This window comes from Chelonoidis abingdonii, chromosome 10 (assembly GCF_003597395.2).
Source record: "Chelonoidis abingdonii isolate Lonesome George chromosome 10, CheloAbing_2.0, whole genome shotgun sequence".
Lineage (NCBI taxonomy): Eukaryota > Metazoa > Chordata > Testudines > Testudinidae > Chelonoidis > Chelonoidis abingdonii.
The window spans coordinates 52,265,433-52,286,917 of record NC_133778.1 but is presented as its reverse complement, the minus strand read 5'-3'; the positions used below and the strand labels follow the sequence as shown (position 1 = coordinate 52,286,917).

Genomic DNA, 21,485 nt, shown 5'->3' with positions numbered 1-21,485 from the left:
CCTTGTAAAAATCTTGAAGTCCATGTCTTTACTCCAGCGGCACAGCTATGCCATTGTAGCTGTGCTGCCGTAGTGCAGACACGTCTTACATTGTTGGAACGGATTTTTCCACTGATGTAGGCAGTCCTCCTCACTAACAAGTGATAGTTAGGGCCACGGAAAAATTGACCTGGCTGTGTCTACAGTGTAGGTTAGGTCGACCTAACTGTGTTGTACAGGGCTTGATATTTTTCATGGCCGTGAGTGATGTAGCCATGTCGGCCTAAGTTTTAGGTGTAGACCAAGCTTACAAAAGTCTCCCAGATTCCAGTCCTCACAACACAGACAGAATCAAAGAGAAATTGTTAGGGCATTGTAGTTTTCACAGTTCAGTAGGCAGAGAGCTAAATAGGTGTTACAAATACAAGAAACATTTGGCATAAGGAAAGATGGATTTAATGACGTGTGGATGCAGCAAATAGCCCAGGTTATTAATGGATTACAGAACCTTGTACCTCGTGGTTTCTACTTCAATTCCAGCCATTGCTGGTGGAAAATGAAAGCTATTACCATCTGATAGCTCTTTTCTCAGCTATGTGAAAGGAATGTTGTGTTCTCAGTGCAGTTCTAGCGGCTGTTCGTCCGCATAACAAAAACTACTACCTTTGGCACTAGTTGACCCTTTCTTGACAATCTCATCAAAGAGGTCAAGAGGTGAATGGAATGGAGGGTAAACAGCAGACCTGAAATGAACTCGAGACCTAGATAGATATGTCTACACTGTTAACACTGCAGTGGCATAGCAGTAGTGCTGCAGTTATGCTGCTGTCATGTGGACGCTTGCTACAGTGACAGAAGGGGTTTTTCTGTCATTTTACTTAATCCACCTCCTCGAATAGCTAGGTTGTCAGAAGAATTCGTCCATCAGTCTAGTGGCATCTACACCTGGGCATACGTTAACTTAACTGCATCTCTCAGGGATGTGAAGTTTTATGTGTAGACCAGCCCTGTGTTTGAGATGGACTACCAGTGTTTGGCTAAAAAAGCCCACCAACGATCAGCCCTTGATCCTCTTTTTGTAGAGAACTGTTCCCACCTCTTTTACAGCTGGGTAGGGTAATGAACCACCTGCCTCAGTTTGTCAGCAGAGGTCCCGTATTCCTGCTAACAGAAGGAGTGTTTTAGGTGAACACTGTTACTTAGTCCTATCCTGATCTTTCTGGGGTCAAGATGGAGGTACATTGGCAACTCAGCTGGGGAAGTTTGCATAGCTGTTGTCCTGGCTATCCTGTGGATAAAAAGAGTCTCTGAGGTTTTGAAGATGGTAGTACATTCACAAGGAGCCTCATCCCATTTGCTTTCAAATACATTTCAAATCACTGGTATTTATTTACCTCAGCTGTTTGCTCATATTCTTTGTTGATGTTTTTAACAGCTTTTTTCTTTCTGTAAAAAAGAAGGTAACCAGAGCATAGCTCCTCTCAATGACTGGTTCTCCTTCTTCCAGCTTAAACAATCACTGCTTTGTGTTGCAACACAATTAGCTTAATTGGTGTCTTGTGGTAAAATACATATTCTGCCACAATTGCCAAGCCCAGGACCAACCACATACTGCAGTTGAGGTGGGCCTATGTTATTGAAGAAATACAATGGGGCATACACTAGGTATCATTTTTTCCTGTTGGCCTTCATTAGCTCATGTTTTCAAGGCTGCAATAAAAGTATATTCTGACACAGTGCCTCCCTTGTTGTGGGAAGTGACGAGAAGGAAATGCCATTCTTGACTTTAAATTTGTCTGCAGCTGATTATAGTAAAACGAGAAAAGAAAAAAAATAAACCAAATGATAAACAGGGGCTTTGTTTTTTCCTGGAGGATTTTTCAGATTCATGTAGTGTTTGGTCTGCTCTGTGGCCAGTCCATGGGCACATTAAACCTTTTTTGTCCTAGTGCAATTGTCAGACTCCCCCCATTATGACAAAATCAGTGTTACCTAAAAATAACTTAATCAAGTTTGTCTCTTTTGTTTTATTTTATATAACTAGTCAGTCCAGACTGCAAAGGGGAAAGATTTACAATTGGGCTCCCTGGACTGATGGTTGAGGGACTATTCATATTACCATAATTATTGCTATAATTAAGGTTGTGTCAGCATTTTCGATCCTAAATGCTTGTCTGGTCAGGAGGAGGTAGTTCCAAACACTGCTGTATAATATTCATTTGGGGTTGTAGCTGGGTATGCAAAGTCTCCTCCTGGAAAAATAGCTATTTTTCCATGTGAGCTGCATTTTCAGACACTTAGGATAGTCATGTTTAAATTACATATTGCTAAACAAATCACAGTCTGGTGGCTTCTTATAAATCTTATAAATTACAGAACACTTAATTTTCCCTGCTCCAGGTTGCAAACAGCAACACTGTTGGGGGATAATGAGCATGCAAGAGGCAGTTGTGGAACATTCTTCCCACCTCTCTCTCTCCCCGGTCCCAGCTTTCCCATCACCACTGCAACATTAGACTAAGGGTAGAGTCGGCTTGAATTTCTTGGGTTCATGCATTCCCGCTCTTGTTGCCACTGGTGGAACTGCACTGATGGGAGATATTCAGAATAAAGCAAGATTATTAGAGTGTTCTGTACTGTATTGCAACCCAGTAGTTCACTGATATTTGCATTTGATCTGAGCCTCATTCCAGCCTCTAGTTTTGCACCTACAAATAATCACAGCACACAGATGGTAGTACTGAGATATCTGGTTATTTGTTTGCACTTACAAATCAGATAGTTAGATTTAAATGCCAACAACTCTTATGCTGTGGAGACAAGATTGCAGGTGCAAAATTATTGGCCATTGCTGAAAATCAAGTCCCTATGCTGGAACTGTCTGTGAAATATTTGGTGCTAAAATAGAAATTATATTGTAAAGAAATATATATACCTTTACAGAATTTTAATTCTCCTTTTCCCTTCCACACTTTCAAATGCTGAAACTACTAATTGAAAGCAGGAGTTATCTTTCCAAGTGTCTTTTAGTTGCTGTTCTAATTAACAGACTTTCATTTCTTAGGATTTGGAAATGTTTTCACTATAGTTTAATATTTAACACATTCTGTCTCCTATGGGATTTTGGCATTTTTTGATAGCGTCATATGTGTCCAAATATGTTTCTTAAGTATTTTTCCTCCAACTGAACTACAGAAATTCAGAAGACGAGTCCAAGAATCTACGCAAGTACTACGAGAACTGGAAATTTCTTTAAGAACAAATCATATTGGGTAAGAGCTATTACTAATCCCATGATTTGGGTCTTTATGTCTACTGACTGCTAGCTTTGGGCAAATATCTCCGTGCTCTTTAAGGAATGAGATGTCCTAATGTATCAGTCACTAAGGATTATAAGGCTGGGATTTGGGCTGTGCAGTACATTAACATGTTAGCTGGTCATCCTTGAAGGCTTACTTTTAATCTGCTCACTGTGGGCCCAGTCCAGTTGCCTTTGAAATCAGTAGGAAAACTGCCATTGATTTCTTTAAGAGCTATATCAGGCCCTGGGGTAAATCAGAAGAAAAATGAGACTGATAGGGTCTGCAGTTTAGTCAGCCATTTCCCCCACCCCATCCCACCCCCTGATTTATAGCTTCTGCTCAAGAAACCTCAGGTCTGAAATAGTATTAGTTTTGCAGAGGAGCAATGAGATGTTTTTGAAACTTGCGCATGCCATGTTTGCATAATGCCTTACTGCTAGCTAATGCTATCAGTGTTTTACTTTCACAAGCACAAATCTTTCTTCAAATGTTAATAGGAAAATGAATTTTGGAGAATACACTTTTTTAATTCCACGTGTCATTTCAAATGATTATTCATATCAGCTTTGCCAACCTATACTCAGAACCAGACTCTGAAACTGATGGAGTAGAAGCATTGTTCAGTATTAGCATGTCAGACCAAAATACGATTTCTTTAAAGTTTGTTAAATGGTTCCAGTATGTGTGCACCTAAAATAGGCTCCTTGGGAAGATTTCTGCACTTGGCGATTTTATCTTGATGAAACAAGGAAAGGAATAGTTGTTATCAGATTGACTGATGCAAAAGAACAGCTGTTTTCTTAATCACACCGGGTTTACTTCAGCAGAAAACTCTGTCTGCTAGCTTCTTTGGCACAGAGGTCCTAGAAAGTAACTGATTTTGACTCTGGATTTGATAAAGCTAGTGGCCTTAAAAGCTGGTTGCGCTCCACATATTATTTCTGTAAGTCCCTTTGCCTCTGTCAGGGTCTCTTTCCCACTTTGAACTTTAGCATCCAGAAAGTGGGGACCTGCATGTCCCTTCTAAGCTTAATTCCTAGCTTAGATCTTGTAGTGCTGCCACCAACCAAAATATAGTGTTTGGTACACTCCTTGTCCCCCTAAAACCTTCCCTGGGGAGACCAAGACCGAAACCCCCTGGGTCTTAAAACAAGGGGAAAGAAACCATTCCCCTTCCCCTTTCCTTTTCCCTCCCAGATTTTCCCCTCCCTGGGTTACCTGGAGAGATACTATGATTCAGACTCCTTGAATCTTAAAACAGAGAGGAAATTCACCTTCCCCCCCGCCCTCCTTTCCCCCACTAATCCCTGGTGAGTTCAGACCCAGTCCTCTTGGGTCTTACACAAGGACAAAATCAATCAGGTTCTTAAAAAGAAAAGCTTTTAATTAAAGAAAGAAAAAAAGGAAAAATTATCTTCGTAAAATCAAGATGGAAAAATGTTTACAGGGTCTCAGCTTTACCTAGACCAAAGAGACTCCCCCTCCCAGCCTAAGTATAAGTTACAGCAAACAGAGGTGAAATATCCTTCCAGCAAAATACACATTTGCAAATAAAGAAAACAAACATAAATCTAATCCGCTTTCTATCTATTACTTAATATCTTGAACCTGAGAGACTGTTTCAGTAAGATTGGAGAAATCTGGTTGGATGTCTGGCTTCTCTTAATCGCAAGAGAGAACAAACAACAGAACAAACAGCACAAAACAAAGACTTCCCTCCACCAAGATTTGAAAGTATCTTGTCTCCCGATTGGTCCTCTGGTCAGGTGTCAGCCAGGTTCACTGAGCTTGTTAACCCTTTACAGGTAAAAGAGACATTTAACCCTTAACTATCTGTTTATGACAGCCTCATAACAATGTCACAGCTGCTTCATACTTATAAATGATGTAGATTAGCAGAGAGATCAGGCAGACAGAGTAAAATAGACATTGAACTGTCTGCGCGGACAGAATTTCTGCACCTACAGCACTGTCAGGGAGTCCTTGGACTGCCAGCTAAGTCTTGGACAGTGGGAAATCACTCAGTATTTTAAAAATAAATTTTGAAGTGTTTGTTCACTAAAGATTACTTAGGCTGATGCGACAAAGAGCTGGTACTAATCTGTTTGAGGAACCTCTGTCCCGGGGTGATGGCAGTAGTTTCAGTAAATATTGTGAGCACTGTCTTTGTGATGTCTTTCCAATGGGCCTCTTTCCTTACATGGGCCTGGAATAGTTGTTGGCTTAGCTACATGAAAGCTGTATGTCTGTTCCATGGTATGTTGTGGTGTGCTGCTAAATCCCAGAGACTAAATATGGGAGCAAGCAACAGCCTCAGATTATGGTGGATTAAAATCAAGATTCCACTCCTTAAGAGCCAAAACTGCGGTTGGCAACCAGCTGTGATGAAATACAGTAGGACAGTGCATGTCCGGGATTTCCACAAAATGTCAAAAGACTTTCTGAAACATTGCAGAAATGAAGTGAAATTGACCATCAAATACTGAAGTGAGACCATCATTTCTAATACCATGTTGGCAGGGTTGCAACGTTTCAGGATGAATCTGCCAGAGTAAGCCAATGCAATCTGTAAGCAATCGTAGTAGTTTGTCAGCAGCTAAAGTACAAGATACAAAATGTTGTGGACAGTTTTTTTTCCATGGAATTTTCAGTGGAGGTTTTCAGCACATCAGCTCACTCTTGAATTTTTGGAGACTTGCACCAGAGTTAACCTTTCAACTCCCATTAAAGTCCATGACTGACTACGGCTAAAATGTGTGCATTTATTTATAACATCAGAGTGGTGATGTGTGGCTGTTGCCACACAGTGTAAAATAAGTAACCCACCCAAGGCTGAATTTATGAGATAAGGGGGTTCTTTAGAAGAAAATCCTTCTAAAGGTGACAGTTTCCCCTTTCCTCCCTATACAAGATTGTAAGCTTCTTTGGGTCTTTTTGGGGTCACTAGGTTTTGAGCATATTATGGATGCTATTGGAAATTAATATATAGTAATCCTTTGTGCTTCTCTGGCATACTGTAAGAGACAAGGAGTATCATAATGCATAGCCTATTGTTTTGTGTGGAAATTCTTGACCTATTCCTTCTTACAAGATTTGAAAATGTAAAGGAGTTGTTTACATGTGGTTGTTCATAGAATTGAATCCAGACATCAGCACTGCCGGGAGCGACAGCCTTTTGGTGTTTTGGTAGAAGTATAAGGCCCTACCTCTGTGGTGGGAAAAGTGTAGCAAGTCTTATTTTGTGCCTGGATAAAATAGTTTGTTTGGTTTTGCATAGTTTTTTATGGTTAATTGTAAACAATTTGGGATGGGAGTTGAGAGAAGTGTCCTTTCTGTTGTAATTAATAGCAGTGGGGGGTTGGCATGGCACCTCTCTCAGTTTAATGGAGTGCTCAGTTTTCATCAGGGCTGTTCTGAATCCCTTAAGCAGTTTATCAGAACACTGATACTATCCCAAATTCTCTTGGGATGTTACACACATATCACATTATCACTACAAGACAACTTTATCTTGGATGACAAAGTAGAATAAGTGGCATCATTAAGGAAAGTCTGTTTTACAGAATGACACTTACATTTTTCTGAGGTAAACTCCGATCATCTCAGGGGAAGAGAAGAATTATAAAAGCACTTTTGATTGTTTGACTCTTAATGCTAGTGTTGGGTGGCCATGGCTTCACTATTGACTGAATGATAACACTTCTTTTGGAAGATAATCGTTTCTGACTATAGCTATGCTAAGAGCTCCTTAAGGTATAGAACATGGGTGCTGGGAGGGGTCCCACGGGCTGAGAGTTACTTTAAAAGGTAACATAAATCTGTGGGAAATGCAGCCATATCCGCTGATAACTTTGGGATTCGGAGCTGCCAAGTAGCTGCAGAAAAAATGAAATCACTCTGGGTTCCATGGAGAAGTGAAAGAGAGAACTCTTTATGCTAATAGAAGTAAAGTACTGCAGAAAATTAAGTGTCCTTAGTGGAGCTGCTCCATATTTAAACGGGTGTAACTAAGAATCTTAGTAACAACATCTTAGTACTTGAATGAATATATAGATGCCATTATAGTGTGAACTGTGTGTTTTATAATAGTTTTCCATCTTAGCTCCATATATAGGACCATTTTGAAACACTTGAACACTCTTGATATGTGGCAAACATCTAAAAGCACTCCATCTCCTGAGTTCTTGCTGCTTCCTGCTTTATTTCTCCCCTTTCCCAGAATAAATAATTTCCCACTAGAGTCCAAAAGCATCCAGGCTTTGTCGTTCTCAAATACAAATTTATGACATATCACAGATTTCCAAAAGGAACCATTATGGCGTATTTTGTAAATAATACAGTCTTAAAAAATCAGTACAATTTCCAAAATGCATGTTTTCCTTCAGTCAACTGGATGAAAGATATGTGTGGCAAAATGTGTATCATATACTACTTCTGATGGAATTCTGCTACATTGCGCAATTCAGAACATGCACGTAGAATTTCCTTTCCCGCACAGATATGGGCTGCAGTGCTGCTAGCCACCACTAGGGGCCGCTGGCCACTGCAGTTCCCAGCATGCCCTGAGGGAAGGAGGGGATGGCACACAGGAATCACCATGCAAGCCTGAGTTTCTTCCTCTGGATCCCTGAGCTCTGGGGGAAGTGGATAGGTGTCTAGGCTAGGGGAGGCACCCATGGCTTGGCTGGGGGAGGCGGGGCTGTGGGTATCTGGACTTGGGGGGCCCTGTTTCTGGGCTCTGGGTGGAGGGTGCAAGGATCTGGGCCAGGGGGCCCCACAGCTGGGCTCTGGAGGAGGTTGTGGGTGTTTGGCCCCCCGGCTGGGCTCTGGGCGGGTGGGGGGGGAGAGGAGAGAAAGGGCAGAGAAACAGGAACTGGGTTGTCAGCGGGGTTTCTTTAACTCTCCACTCCTGAGGGAATTCTTGTGTGTCTGTATTGTTATAGACATACTTGCTGACAGGTATTTTGAAATAAATTACCAAAATAATTGAAACTGGCGTGATTATATAGTGTTATTTTGACAAATAAAATGTGCAGAATTTTAAAATATTGTGTGCTGAATTTTAAATCTTTTGGTGCAGAATGCCCCCAGGAGTAATATACATACCAAGATGTTTATTCTACAACGTAAACAGTATGCTGTAAAACATAAGGCCTAAAGAATAACTCAAGGCTAGATTGTAAATTTACAGTCTTCCCTGAGTAAAGGGCATCACACAAATGCACTGCCCCAAGAGCAAACCAGGGAGGGAATTGTAACTCTGTGTCATAATTCACTCTCTGGCTCACAGTTTATTCCAGGGGTAAATAATCTGCTGCTGATACGTACTTTGCTATGCTGGTTGGTGTATTGAGGAGGTATGGGGGATGAAGCCAGATCTCCACCCATTGTCTACCCCTTGTGTTTGCTCAAAATGCGGTCCAGATTCTCAAACCTTGGGAAACTAGCCCTGAATTTTTCACTTTTCCAATAATAACCAGTTAGATTGTGCAGGATTTCAGATTTTATTGTAAATATTTTGCATGGCTCTGCTTTAGGGGCTTGAATTTACCTTAACAGGTTAAAGCTTTTTTAAAAGAAATGTCATCGTAGTAGTATGAGAAGGAAAACTTATTTTTAAAGAGGTATGAAGTACATCTTTGATGTTATTATTTCTTAGCTTTTTTGGTGCCTATAACTTCTTGAAAGATCACTAAATGCCAGTACATGGAAAAAATGAAGCCAATTCATATGACTGTTGCATTTCAAGAAGCCCATAAAAGCTGCTCTGGTATTGGCTGGTTCTGTGGTTTGTGCAGCTTGCTGTGCCAGAAAGGAGATGAATGTGGGTTTGGAAGGAAGCTTCAGCTACATTGGTAGTGTCGTCATGGTACGTGTCTACTAACTACTCCAAATTATACTGGACCTTTCAACAGGAACTTAATTATTATGGGGAAATGGGCAGCACTTGCCAGAACCAGGTTCTTTATTAAAAAGAAAAAGAACAGCAATATATCTGTGTAGGTTTTTCTGAGCAGTGCAAAGTGTGCGTGGTATAGATATTAATGGTAGAGAATGTTTTCTTATTTGTGGAACTGCGGAGGTGTTTGTTTCCACACATGAAAGTATATTTTTGAACCTTTGCTTCTTGAGTGAGAAATGAAAAGCTTTTGCTCAATATATTTCTTTTCACACAATGGATGTTTTTGTAGATTGACTGAAACAAGAATTTCGTCAGACATGCCCCTGCAGTGAACAATCAAATGCACTGATCTCTAATGATTTTTCTAACAGATGGGTCAGGGAGTTTTTGAATGAAGAAAACAAAGGCCTGGATGTTCTGGTGGAATATTTGTCATTCGCACAGTACGCAGTCACGTAAGTAAAACATAGCTTTTGTTCATCAGGGTTTGCAAAACAAAATAACATAATGCAATATAGCTAGACTGGGAGAGAGTAATATCTAGTTGGATGCTGTGCTATTCCTGTAAAGTTGTTTCCATTGCAGTAGCTTGGCACAAAATTATGTAGGTTCCTTAGAACCAGAGCAAATGACAAAATTAAATCCCAAATGGTAGATCAGAGTATATTGCAGAGAAAAACAAAACAAAAAACTTTGCTTTTATATTTATGCTGTCCAAGCCAAAGGCGGATTAGGGGTTTGTGTGGCCATGGGCCAGAGCAAGTAGGGGTCCCTCCCCACCCCTTCTGCCTGCAGTCCCTCGGGCCTTCGCCACACCCCCCACCACGTTCCCAGGGTGAGGGATCTTCCCCTGCTTCCTGACAGGAGTGCTGGGCGGGCAGAGCAGGGCAATCCCACCATGCTCCAACCCCACCCAGGGTGCCCATTTTTCTGGGGGGCCCCCAATTAGTGGGGGCCCCAGGCACAGACCCCGTTCACCCAGTGGCTGATCCACCACTGGTCAGGGCAGTTTTTTTTAAAGATTAGTTATATCTGTTTTAGCTTGATCTCCTCTGAGTGGGACAAAGTACAATAAAGAATGAATAAATTTAGCATTACATCCAGATATTGGCCTAAGAAAAATGGCCAATTTTTTACCTTCCTTCCCAAAAGCTTCTTTTAGATCCCACTGTTTGTGTTCCTTCCCTCAAATATCATAAGATCATGTAATGGACATTATATTCTTAAATATTTATCAATAACTTTACATAGGCAAGGTTGAACTAAGTACACCCAGACTATATTTTCAGCTATGTTGTATTATGATAAAATAATTCCTACGAAGTTCAAAGCAAAATACCGTATATGCTTGTTCATAAGCCGATTTATTTTTTAGTGAAAAAGGGAAGCACCAGAGAAGGGGGTCGGCTTATGAACAGGTATACAGAGGAAGAGATGGGACACAGGCCCTCCCCGCAACAGAGGGAGCAAGGAGGGCAGCACAGCCAACAGAGCCAGAAGGGAAGAGGCAGGGCCAGAATCTCTCTGCTTCTTGCCATGCTGCTCTCCCCCCAGCCTCTGAAGCAGTGGGAGCTCCAGGGCTGGCAGGCTGCAGCCGTGCCGCTTGGCCCCGCCCCCCAGAGCAGGCTGTGGCCACACTGCTCAGTCCGCTGGAACATGCTGTGGCTGGGCCGCCTGGTCTGGCCCGCTGCAGCACTCTGTGGACGCGCTGCCCAGCCTGCCCCTTGCCCTCCACAGATAAGGTGGGAAGGGATGGGATGGGGAGAGTGTGGGGGTCCCGGCTAGCGGTGGGGTCACATGGGGGGTGGTCACAAGGGTTACTCCCCTGACTCCGAGCTTCTCCCCCCCAGAAGTGTCCCCACCAGTTGCTGTCCCGGTCCATCACGGTAAGCAGCTGGTGCCAGGACACTTTGTTTACTTAGATTTACCTCTGTGCCTGCGGACGCTCGAGGTAAACAAACCATCTTGGCCCCCCAGCGGCTTATCCTGATGGCCCTGGAGCCAAAGTTTGCTGACCCCTGAATTATAGGGTTGGCTTATGAATGGATTATAAAAATTTTCCATTTTTACTTGTCCATCTTGGTGGGGGGTCGGCTTATAATTGAGTATATAGGGTACTCACATTAACTAATTCTCACAATACTCTGGTAAAGCTGGGAAGGTATAATCAGATCACTTTCATGGATAGGTAGATTTCAAGAAAGAGAATATCTGTTAAAAGACCACATAGGGAGTCAGTGGCAAAACTAGGAATAAAAAAGGAGCCCTGGTTCCCAGTTGTCTGACCTTACCACTAGACAACACTTCCAAATATATTGTTATTTATTCTGTATTAAAACAATGCAAAGTTGGAAAAAATTATTATGGGCCAATGCAAATCATTGACTGAAATGGAGGTAATTTAAACAACTGAGGATATGTTCTCACATACACACAGGGTTTAACTTCATTATATTTAGGCTTGGAAGGATTCAATTTTTGACGGTAAGTGTTGGTTAGTGTCGATTTTGTTGTATGCACATAAACCAACAAAAAAAAAATCCATAAGTAAGAATCTGCATTTACAAATAGGCAGAGTGGTAAAATTGCTGCTTGAGAACTTAGAGTTTGATTTAAGGATATTTGCTTTGTGTATTTTGTCATGGGATGTAGTGAATTTGTGCATTTACAATTATAAAGCTTTAAGTTTTTGAATATCAGTGTCCAATGTCATAAAATAATTATTGTCTGACCTCTCCTTCTATTTTCCTGCAACTGTGAAAATTTAAATAGATAAAATATTGCTTTAAAATGCTTAAAACTCATAATTCTGTGCAAATAGGAAAATTTAAATCAATAAAAATAGAAAAAAATCCTTAGAATTGATCTCTGTCAAAATAGTAAAAAATATGCCAACCCTAATTACATTGTACATATAACTTCTTATATGAAATGAATGTGTTAAGAAAAGATAGCGCTTTACAATGCATTGTACATGCAAACTCTAGCTAAGTGGAGCCAAAGTTTTATTTTTAGATTGAATACATGCAGATATATACACCTCTACCTCAATATAAGGTTGTCCTCAGGAGCCAAAATATCTTGCCGTGTTATAAGTGAAACCGCGTTATGTTGGACTTGCTTTGATGCGCTGGAGTGCGCAGCCCCACCCCACCCGGAGCACTGCTTTACCACATTATATCCGAATTCGTGTTGTATCGGGTTGCATTATATCGGGATGGGGGCGTATTACCATTGAAAAGAAATGAGACTTTTGGTGGAATTATAATAAAATTAATTAAGGAAAATTATATATTTTAAAATATTACTAACACTGGAAAAACTGCACACAGCTTGTTTTAAGGATTTCATTCCTAAAATTGTATAAGTGGAAGCAAGTTAACTTGCCAGATTTTTTTTCTCTCTCTAACGTGGTGAACGTAAGTAATAGCCTCAAAAAACATAAGAGGAACAACCAACTCTTGCTTTAAATGGCAATGAAGTGGGTAAGGAGTCAAAAATCAAGAAAATCTATAATGATTTCAGTAATGTATTACATATGGTTCAAGATTAGCCTAGGCCAACAAATCAGTATAAATGCTCAGTCACTATTTATGGATGAAATTGCATTAATAGCCACCCCATGTATTGATTTATTAAAATAAAATTAAGACAGCTTTGAGCTTCCCCCTCTACTCTCCAAGGCTGTTATTCATCAGCAAATCAGTCAATGTTTTATTTTTTTACACTGAAATAAGATTCATTCATGGCTGTTTGATTCTTCTTAAATTATATCCCTGTGTTGTTCATTTCTCCTTTTGTCAAGTTCCAAATTTGCTGCAAAATGTACTTGAATCTAGCACTGTGTTCCAGCTGAAGGGAAATTGTTTTGCACTGCTTTTTTTTCCTTTTTTCTTGTAATCTGTTGGGACTTGGTAAATCTGCAGATGTTTAACAGGAAGGAAAAAAGCTATGTACATGTTTTTTTGTGTAAGCCTTCATTGGAATTTCTATTTCCTTTCAGTTTTGACTTTGAAAGCTTGGAGAACAATGTGGAAAACTCAATGGATAAATCCAAACCTTGGAGCCGTTCCATTGAAGACCTGCATAGAGGAAGTAACTTACCCTCGCCAGTTGGCAATAGCATTTCCCGCTCTGGCAGGCATTCTACTCTACGGTAAGGCCATTAGAAATGTGGGTCCATGAATGAGGAGGATCATGTTGGTTTTAAAGTTATAATAATAATAATTTGCATTTGTATAACACCTTTCATCCCTAAGCCCTGTACAGATTCGACATACGTAGGAACCAAACAGTTTGCACTGAAATGCAACCAACTTTCAGGTGGAATGAAGCAGTAACTTAACAGCACACAGCAGCTCTATGCAACAGTTGAGAGGATTAAGAGAGGAATATATTGTCCATTTTCAGTGACAGAGTAATTGAAGCAATTGAATAATGTAATTATTCAAATTAGAATGTAGCTAGCACACTGGGTGCAATCTCTTCTCTTGCAGACAGTGCCAAGTGGTCTTTAATGACCGCAAGTGGCCAGGCCTTCATATCTAACATCTCATCCAAAATGCAGCATCTCCAACAGCACATTGCCCCCTGAACATCATGCAGGAGCACTGTATCAAAGGGAAGACCATTTCCTTGTAGCAATTTCACCATCACCTCTGGCAGTACTCTGAATTTTACTTTGAGGTCTCCTGTTCAGGAATTGAACACAGATTCACCCTGTTTAGTTTCTGATATCTGATGGGATAACTGCTGAAGAAAGCATAGATGGGGACTATTTTATATATGTTCATGCTACATGAATACTTTTTAATGTTACTCAACATAATAAACAGCTACTTTAGGGTACCAATATATAGTCAGTTGTGTCAGCAATTCAATATGGCAGATGGAATTTAATGGTCTGTGGTTTTCAGTTGTTTGGCCTCTTTAGGATATTTCTGGTTAATATCAGCTATTGAGAGGATAAAGAAACTTGGGACCACCAAGTATTTAGTCATTTATTCTAGATCTTCCACTTGAAGTTCACATTTGATTTGCCAAGTACTGCTAGGTTGGGCTTTTTTAGTCACAGATCAGGGGATAAATGGATGCACTTCAAGCTACAGCAGAGGTTGGAATGGATCTGAAGTCTAGACGATTTAATTCAAGGATTTCAGAAGGCTAAAAGGAAAAAAGTGGAGACTTGGAGCTGGACCCAACCCTTGCTGAGAATACATAGAATTGTAAAATGAAGTGAAATCAAGTTGGCCCAGGGGACAGGGTTTTCCTGAAACTGTAGCACAGGAGAAATCTTTTTTTATTCCCACTGACGCACTGAATTATTAGAGTGGGTCCTCTAATCTCCTCTAAAAAGTTCTGTCACTGCCTGGTACCCCGGGGAAGGCCAATATGACACACCCCCTTATGCTACTTCTGGACTGCAAAAGGATTTTAGTATAGGCATTTAATTCAGAGTCTGGTATTTATGATTCAAGAATGTTATTTTAGGTGGATTCCAGTCCTGTTCTTTGTCACTGGGAAGTGTGTGAGACTAGTATACCAGGAATAAATAATTCAGGTGTGCATTACATGTTGCTTACATTTTTTCTCTTCCTTTCCTCTTGTTTCCTTCCATCCTTCTTTCCTCTTTCACGTATCCCCTCTTTCCTCCTCCTCCTCCTCCTTTTCCATATCACGTCCTCCTCCTGTGCATCCTTCCTTTCTCCTCTTCTCCCTTTTCCAAACCTCCTCCTCCTATCCTTCATTCCTTACCTTTTCCTCATCCACTCTCATCCATCTTTCAAAATGCCATCAGATCGGTTTCTCTGCCTGAACAACTTCAGTTCAAACGCCGCCAGAGCTGCTTTTCACCCAACTGTCTCTGGAGCGGCTTCAGTTTACACTCTGCTGGTGAGGCTTCAAGCCGGAAAATCTCGTAAGTCACAGGTATAAGGTTACACCCAGGAGAGCTGCGTAGTACATGGTAGCAGGGTATTTAACTGCTGCTCATGTTTTATAATATGATAACCACACGTCTTAGGTGAGGCACTATGCCAAAAGTGGGGGTTCCCAGCTTCTGAAATGTGCAGTTATCACATTATAATTCATAACACATATTTCAAAGTGTAGTTTGGTTCTGCAGAGTGGGTTGTAAAAAGAAAAAATGAAGTTGAAAATTGTATTTTGAAACAAACAGTTGTTTTCATGTGACTAGTTTGATGAGATTTATACATGCACCGCAAAGCCATCGTTGATGTTTATAGTATTGCATAATTTAGTAGTATTAATAGTAATCGTAATAACAACAACTCAAACTCTGACTTATTTTTACTTGGACCTAAGGAGAGTTTTATCTGATTGAGGACTTCAGGATTTGGCCACGTAACGATAAGTAATAAAAACTTATTTCAGGTGCATCTGAAAACACTGTAGGACTGTAACCAAGTAGGATCCCAAAGCCCCTCTTCAGTTGCTGTATTCCGGGCGCTTCATTCTAAAAGATGAATCTTTTTTACAGGAAGGCTGCTGTGGTAATAGCCTCCTGTCCCAGACCTGGACTTTAGCGTCCAAAATCTGGGGGCTTACCTGAAACTCCCCCAAGCTCACTACCAGCTTGGATATTCTCGCTGCCACCAGATCAGGAATTGATGGGGCCTGATCCCCCCTTTCCTCTCTCTGGTGTCCCCAACCTCCCTGGGGGACACCCGATTCCAAATCCCTGGATGCTAAAAGCAGGGGAAGGGAACCCCTTCCCCACCTCCTTCCCAGGCTTGCCTCTTGGTCAGCCTGTGAGTATCCACGAAACCGGTTCTCCTCTTGTTCCAAGAGATAAGCGTTCTCTGCCTCAGGGACACTTGAAGATCAAAAATACCAACAGCTTGGCTTGTCCTTTCCCGTGCCTGCCTTCCGTGAGGGACGACAGGATACCTGATACCAGGAGGTGATTCTTTTTCTCTTTCCCCGTAGCCTGCTCTTTCCCTGAAAAGCAATAGGAAAAAGCCCACAGCCTGGCTTTTCCTCCCTTATGCCCCCTAGGAAAAGAAACTTCCAACAACGTTTAAAAAAAAGTTATATAAAAAAAGAAAGAAATAGGAAAAAAATAATCTTGCATTAAGAAATCAGTACAGGCTCTTGGCTTATAAGAAAATTGAAGAAACAGTCTGATTTTAAAAGATAGCCCGATTAAAACCAGTCCCAACCAATCCACATACATGTAAATCAACCCAAAGCTCCTCCATTAGCCGAAATTGCTTGGGGTTCCTTTGTACTCACAGATGTGTAGGAGACACTTGGAGAAAGATGCAGTTAGGAGGAAGCTTGTTAACCTCACAAGCCAGAACAACAACAAAGACCAAATCACAGCCTCCACATTCTAGTCGACAACCCTAAAGCTCCTCATAGCCGAATTGCCCTTTGGCGGTTCCTTTGTACTTACTAGACTTTTGTATAATATTTGAAATAGAAGGAGTTAGAGGAAACCTTGTTTACTCACGCAAGAGAAAATAAAAAAACCCGATATTACACCAAATTCCCGGCCCTGACTTTAAACAATCCAGTTCTCTGATTGGTCCTCTGGTCAGGTGTTTGGTTACCCTTTCCAGGTAAAAGAAACTTAACCCTTACCTTACCTATCTACTTATGACAGCTGCATTTTAGGGAAATAAACTAACTTTCAAAGCCTTTTTAATTAAAAAAATTTTTTTTTCCTGAAACGGACCTTTTGCTGTGCAAATCAGCAGCGCCTGACTTATGTCAATTTCTTTACAATAATTTTTATTATTATTTCTGTAAGATGGCAGGCATCTTGGATTACACCTGTTCCAAGGGCTTGAATTATTCTTAACCATGTTTAACTTGTATAGGTCTTCAAAGCTTAGCTGAAGCTATTAGGGTATGTCTACACTGTAGTAAAAAACCTGCAGCACTGAATCTCAGGGCCTGGGTCAGCTGACTCAGGCTCTCAGAACTTAGGCTGCGAGGCTATAAAATTTCAGTGTAGGCATTTGGACTTGGGCTGGAGCCCCTGGCTGTGAGACCCTTCCCACTTGCAGGGTCTCAGAGTCTGAACTGCAGCCCGAACCCCGTGAGCCCAAGTCAGCTGACCTGGGCCAGCTGCAGCCATGCCACAGGTCTTTTATTGCAGTATAGATATTCCCATTGGGTCCTGGATTGTCCTAATGCCTGGGTTATAGTTATATTTAGTTAAAATACAGGGAATCTGAAATAAAAACCAAACCACGTTGCGAGTAAGCGTAAGATCAAATTCTGCCCTCCACTGGTATAGGCCAAATTTATCCCTACTGTAAATCCCTAATAGTTGATAACGTTGTACTTGTCTTTCTATCCATTTGTTTGTCCCTGTCTTATGCATGATCAAGATTATCCATCACTTTTCAAGTTGTGACTTTAATTGACTTTCTGCAGCTCTTAGTCAAATTCTGCCTAATTCCAGTCTCATAACTGTTTTCATAGCAACTAGTCTATTTTAAAGAGGAAAGAGCATAGCAAGACTGGGGACAGAAAACACAAAAATGGGGGCAGAATAAGAAATGTTTCTGGCTTAACTGAAATATATGATAGAGAGTGGTGCTTTAGGGATTTTATTGTCATTTAACTGTGATGACAGCATTACTCCCACTTGAGAGTCATGCTCTCGTTTCAAATTTAAGCCGATACAAATTCTTGAGCACCCTTCTCCATTATGTATTCTGTGTATGCTGAATAGGTCAAATACTGAGGTCTTTACTTGGGTTGTACTCAAACTTCATTTCTATCATAGGACTCTATGGAAACTTTCCTGAGTTAAAAAGACGTAAGAACGTCAGGCGTTGACTGTATCCTGAATATATTTTATTTTTGTATGTATGCATATGTATATATTTTGGAGGTGATAAGGTTCCCTCAGAATCAGTATTCATTCAAATTTGCACTTAGAGCAGGACTAAAATCCCTGTATGTCATGTTCTGATGACTTAATTTAGTCTCCAAATTTAACGCAATCTCTATTCATGGGCCTGTACATCTGCAACTTTGAAACAACTGGAAGAGTTCTTTTCCTTGTTTAAAAATGGTATGGCGGGGGTGATGGGGGGGAGTTGTTCTTGGATCAAGAATAACATACATTCTATTTGAGCAGGAGCAAATGTTTATGGCCCAGCTAGAGTGGAGATGCTGATAGGCCTCAGTTATTTCAATGCTTGTGGGTGCTACCATTTAAAAATATTTTCTAAGCCTCCCCTTTTTGGGAGCATCCTTCCTTTTCTTTTATAGAGTGCAAGTTCATTATCTATCAGTCAAGGGGATCTAGTTATGGAACCATAGGGAATCAGGTAAATCCAGAGTCTTGCCAACATCAGAATGACACAACATTGACATCCACTTCTATCCCTAAATCCCTACCCCCCAAAAAAAACAAAACAAAATTTTACCCCAAGCAGAGTTTTGACCCCAGAAATAGAGAAATGCCAGTGACTCCATGAAGTCCACTAGGGGCTTGCTTTATTATTATTGATTTTACATGAAGACCCTCATGGTCATGGGTGACAGTGTAAAACCTTAATCTAGATAGGTGGGACTGGGAAAGCTGAATAACAATACAGTGCAATAGGCCTCATTCACCAAGGCACTTAAGCACATGTCTAATTTTAAGCACATAAATAGTCCCACTGAAGTCAATGTGTTAGACGTTTTTAAATACTTTGCTGTACAGGGGCCATCATTCACTTTATATACATTAGTTTGTTGCACAGGTGTTTTATAGTTGTCCGTGAAAAGTCTGCATGAATGGCTTGTAAATGTTAGACTTGCTTGTAAGTTTGACTGCTTGGGGTTCAAGCCTGCAAAGTGCTGAGCAATGAGCTCCCTTGGCAGCTCTTCTTGGCAGTGTTACTGGAGAAGCATGGGCATGGAGACTGAACTAGTTTCTCAACCACTAAGGTCTCCAGGCTGGCTAGATGACAGATGTGGAAATCTGTGCTGTACCACATCTATGGCAAAATAGAGCTCTCCAGTCTCTGAAGGTGTCAGCTCAGCACCTTTCATAGGAACTAAACTCGTTAACACATTCTTAGTAAATTCAGTAAAAGTAAGGAAATGGTTACACTAGTTCTGAAGTGGTCTGTTATTAAATCTAGATAAGGACTAGATGAGACTGTGGAACCTTGTCTGTAATGTATAATCAGCAATGATTTTCCTTTCCTTTAAACTGGCTTTTTCCATACGGGTGCAGTGTAACAAATTTGGAAATATTGGGTCATACATTCACACAGCAGACATCAGCACAAGTGTAAAAACAAAGTAGCCCAGCCATAGATGACACGCCCCCCCCTTGAATGTCTAACTGTCGAAACTATTATAAACTACAGGAGCATACACATGGCGAGGGTCCCTTTTTTTCTTCTTCAGAAACAACTTTTTATAGGTTTTCTTTAAAAGAGGGGCAAAGGTAATAAAAGAGGAACCATATGAGTTTAATTACTAGGATAAATATACTATCAATGACATAATTTTTGACGTGCAGCAGAGAGGAAATCAAAACCAACAATCATCTGAATGTTCACATCAGCCTAACATTTGGTAACAAGAAATGAAAATAAAGCAATAGAAGCTTAGGGCATAACCTCATCCACCCAAGTTTGGCTCAGTTCTAAGTGAGGGGTCTGAGCTACTGCCAATATATTCTAACACTAGGAAGGAAACAAATACCATAGGGCCGTATTACGGTTGTCACTAAATAAAAAAATAAATACTGATTTCAGTGCACAGAATCAAAATAAAGAAGTCCACATGCTAAAGCCATCACCAGTCTGTCACTTAAGTCTCTGAGGCAAGTAGCATTTGATATAGGGAGCATATGGGAATCAAGGGCAAAATTCCATTTTCCGGTCTGCAGTATGAATATCTTCTCTGCACTGCAGCTTTCTATTGCATATTCTATACTTGTTCCTCACCGTGAGTAGCCACTAAATTCAATGAAAGTTCTATGAGCGTAATGAATATAGAATGTTTAACAGTAATCCATGGTGTGGAAGGTGATGGGAGAGGAGGGGAGGCAGGGATATTGCCCCAAGTGGAAACCCAAAGCACAAAGCAAAAACACAAAGAGTGATGCTGGAGTAAACCCACTAGTCTATATCAAAGTCCACGGAATTGGATAGCTCACTATCTTTTGGCAGAGAGGTGGACTAGATAAATTTTCTGTCACCTTTTTGAGTAGCTGAAAAAGGATTTTCTTCTAGAGGAGAATCTTAGAACAAACATCTGCTGGTTCTGTTTAGCTGCAGGTTTGCCAGATGCAGTAAAGATATATTCCTATTCGTTGCCTACAGTTGTTGCTTCTCCTTCTTCAGAAGAGATTAATATATAAGATTACAAATTGAATGTAGATGCTTTAAGATCCAGCTTCTTAAATGTGCTCACTAATGTAACGAGTTGAGTAGGCATCTGGAAAGGCACATAAATAGTTAGGAGAGTGGATCAGGAAATTTCTCAGACTGAGCAGATTTCTTTTCAGGTAATCTCTGGGTGAATATCATATTTATATAATCTGTAAGCAGTGGGGGCCCAGAGTAATCCCAGGAGCTACTGAACTTCAAAATATTCTCATTCCCCAGACTCCATTTCTTCTGGCACTCCAGGCAGCCTGAAATTCTGGATCCTGCCTTTGTTCTCCAGGTCATCTTTTATTAGTGTAAGGAGTGTTGTGTCCATCTGTTACATCTGACAAAAAAATCTATAGATATTAACAGGAATTTTGAAAATGAAGGAAAAGATGCACTGGATTTTGAAGCCTTTTTCCTAAAAATGGTATAATATAGATAACAGTAGGTTTGATTATTAACATCCAAAACGTAAATCACTTGTTCTTTCTTTAGCGCCTTGAAACAGATGTGAGAGAATTACAGAAAAGATCTCTACGTAACTACAAGTAACTTGGAACATTATATTGGAGCTTTTTCTCCATTTTTAACAAATATATGTACTTTAATGAGTAAAGGCAGCTGTCTTTAATTTCCCAATTCATGTTCAAATGGGGGCTCCAAAAGGGAAGTATCTAGTCACACTGATGACCTTTGTGCCACACAGAGCTGTTCATTGCTTTCAATTCCTGTTCAACATAGATCTGACCCCAATTAGCATATAATAATTTATATTACACTTAGATAGCTTGAGTTCATTATTTGGGCATACAGTGAATTTCCCACTTTGAGAATGGAAGGAAAAACTGCCTAAGAGTTCAGCACTGGCAGTTTCTTAACACAGTCACAATTGTTTACTCAAATAGTTTATAGAAAACCATGCAATCAGTGCTAAATGGTGCG

At 40.6% G+C, this 21,485-nt stretch overlaps 1 protein-coding gene across 1 annotated transcript in view; it reads left to right on the top strand.

Annotated features, from left to right (window-relative positions):
- The window catches only part of FMNL2 (formin like 2), a 277,496-nt gene that overhangs the window by 172,384 nt on the left and 83,627 nt on the right, over positions 1-21,485 (top strand). Inside the window, 4 exon segments of the mRNA XM_075070227.1 lie at positions 3,175-3,251; positions 9,555-9,638; positions 13,187-13,339; positions 14,981-15,100. Of these exon segments, the coding sequence (XP_074926328.1) occupies positions 3,175-3,251; positions 9,555-9,638; positions 13,187-13,339; positions 14,981-15,100 (434 nt within the window).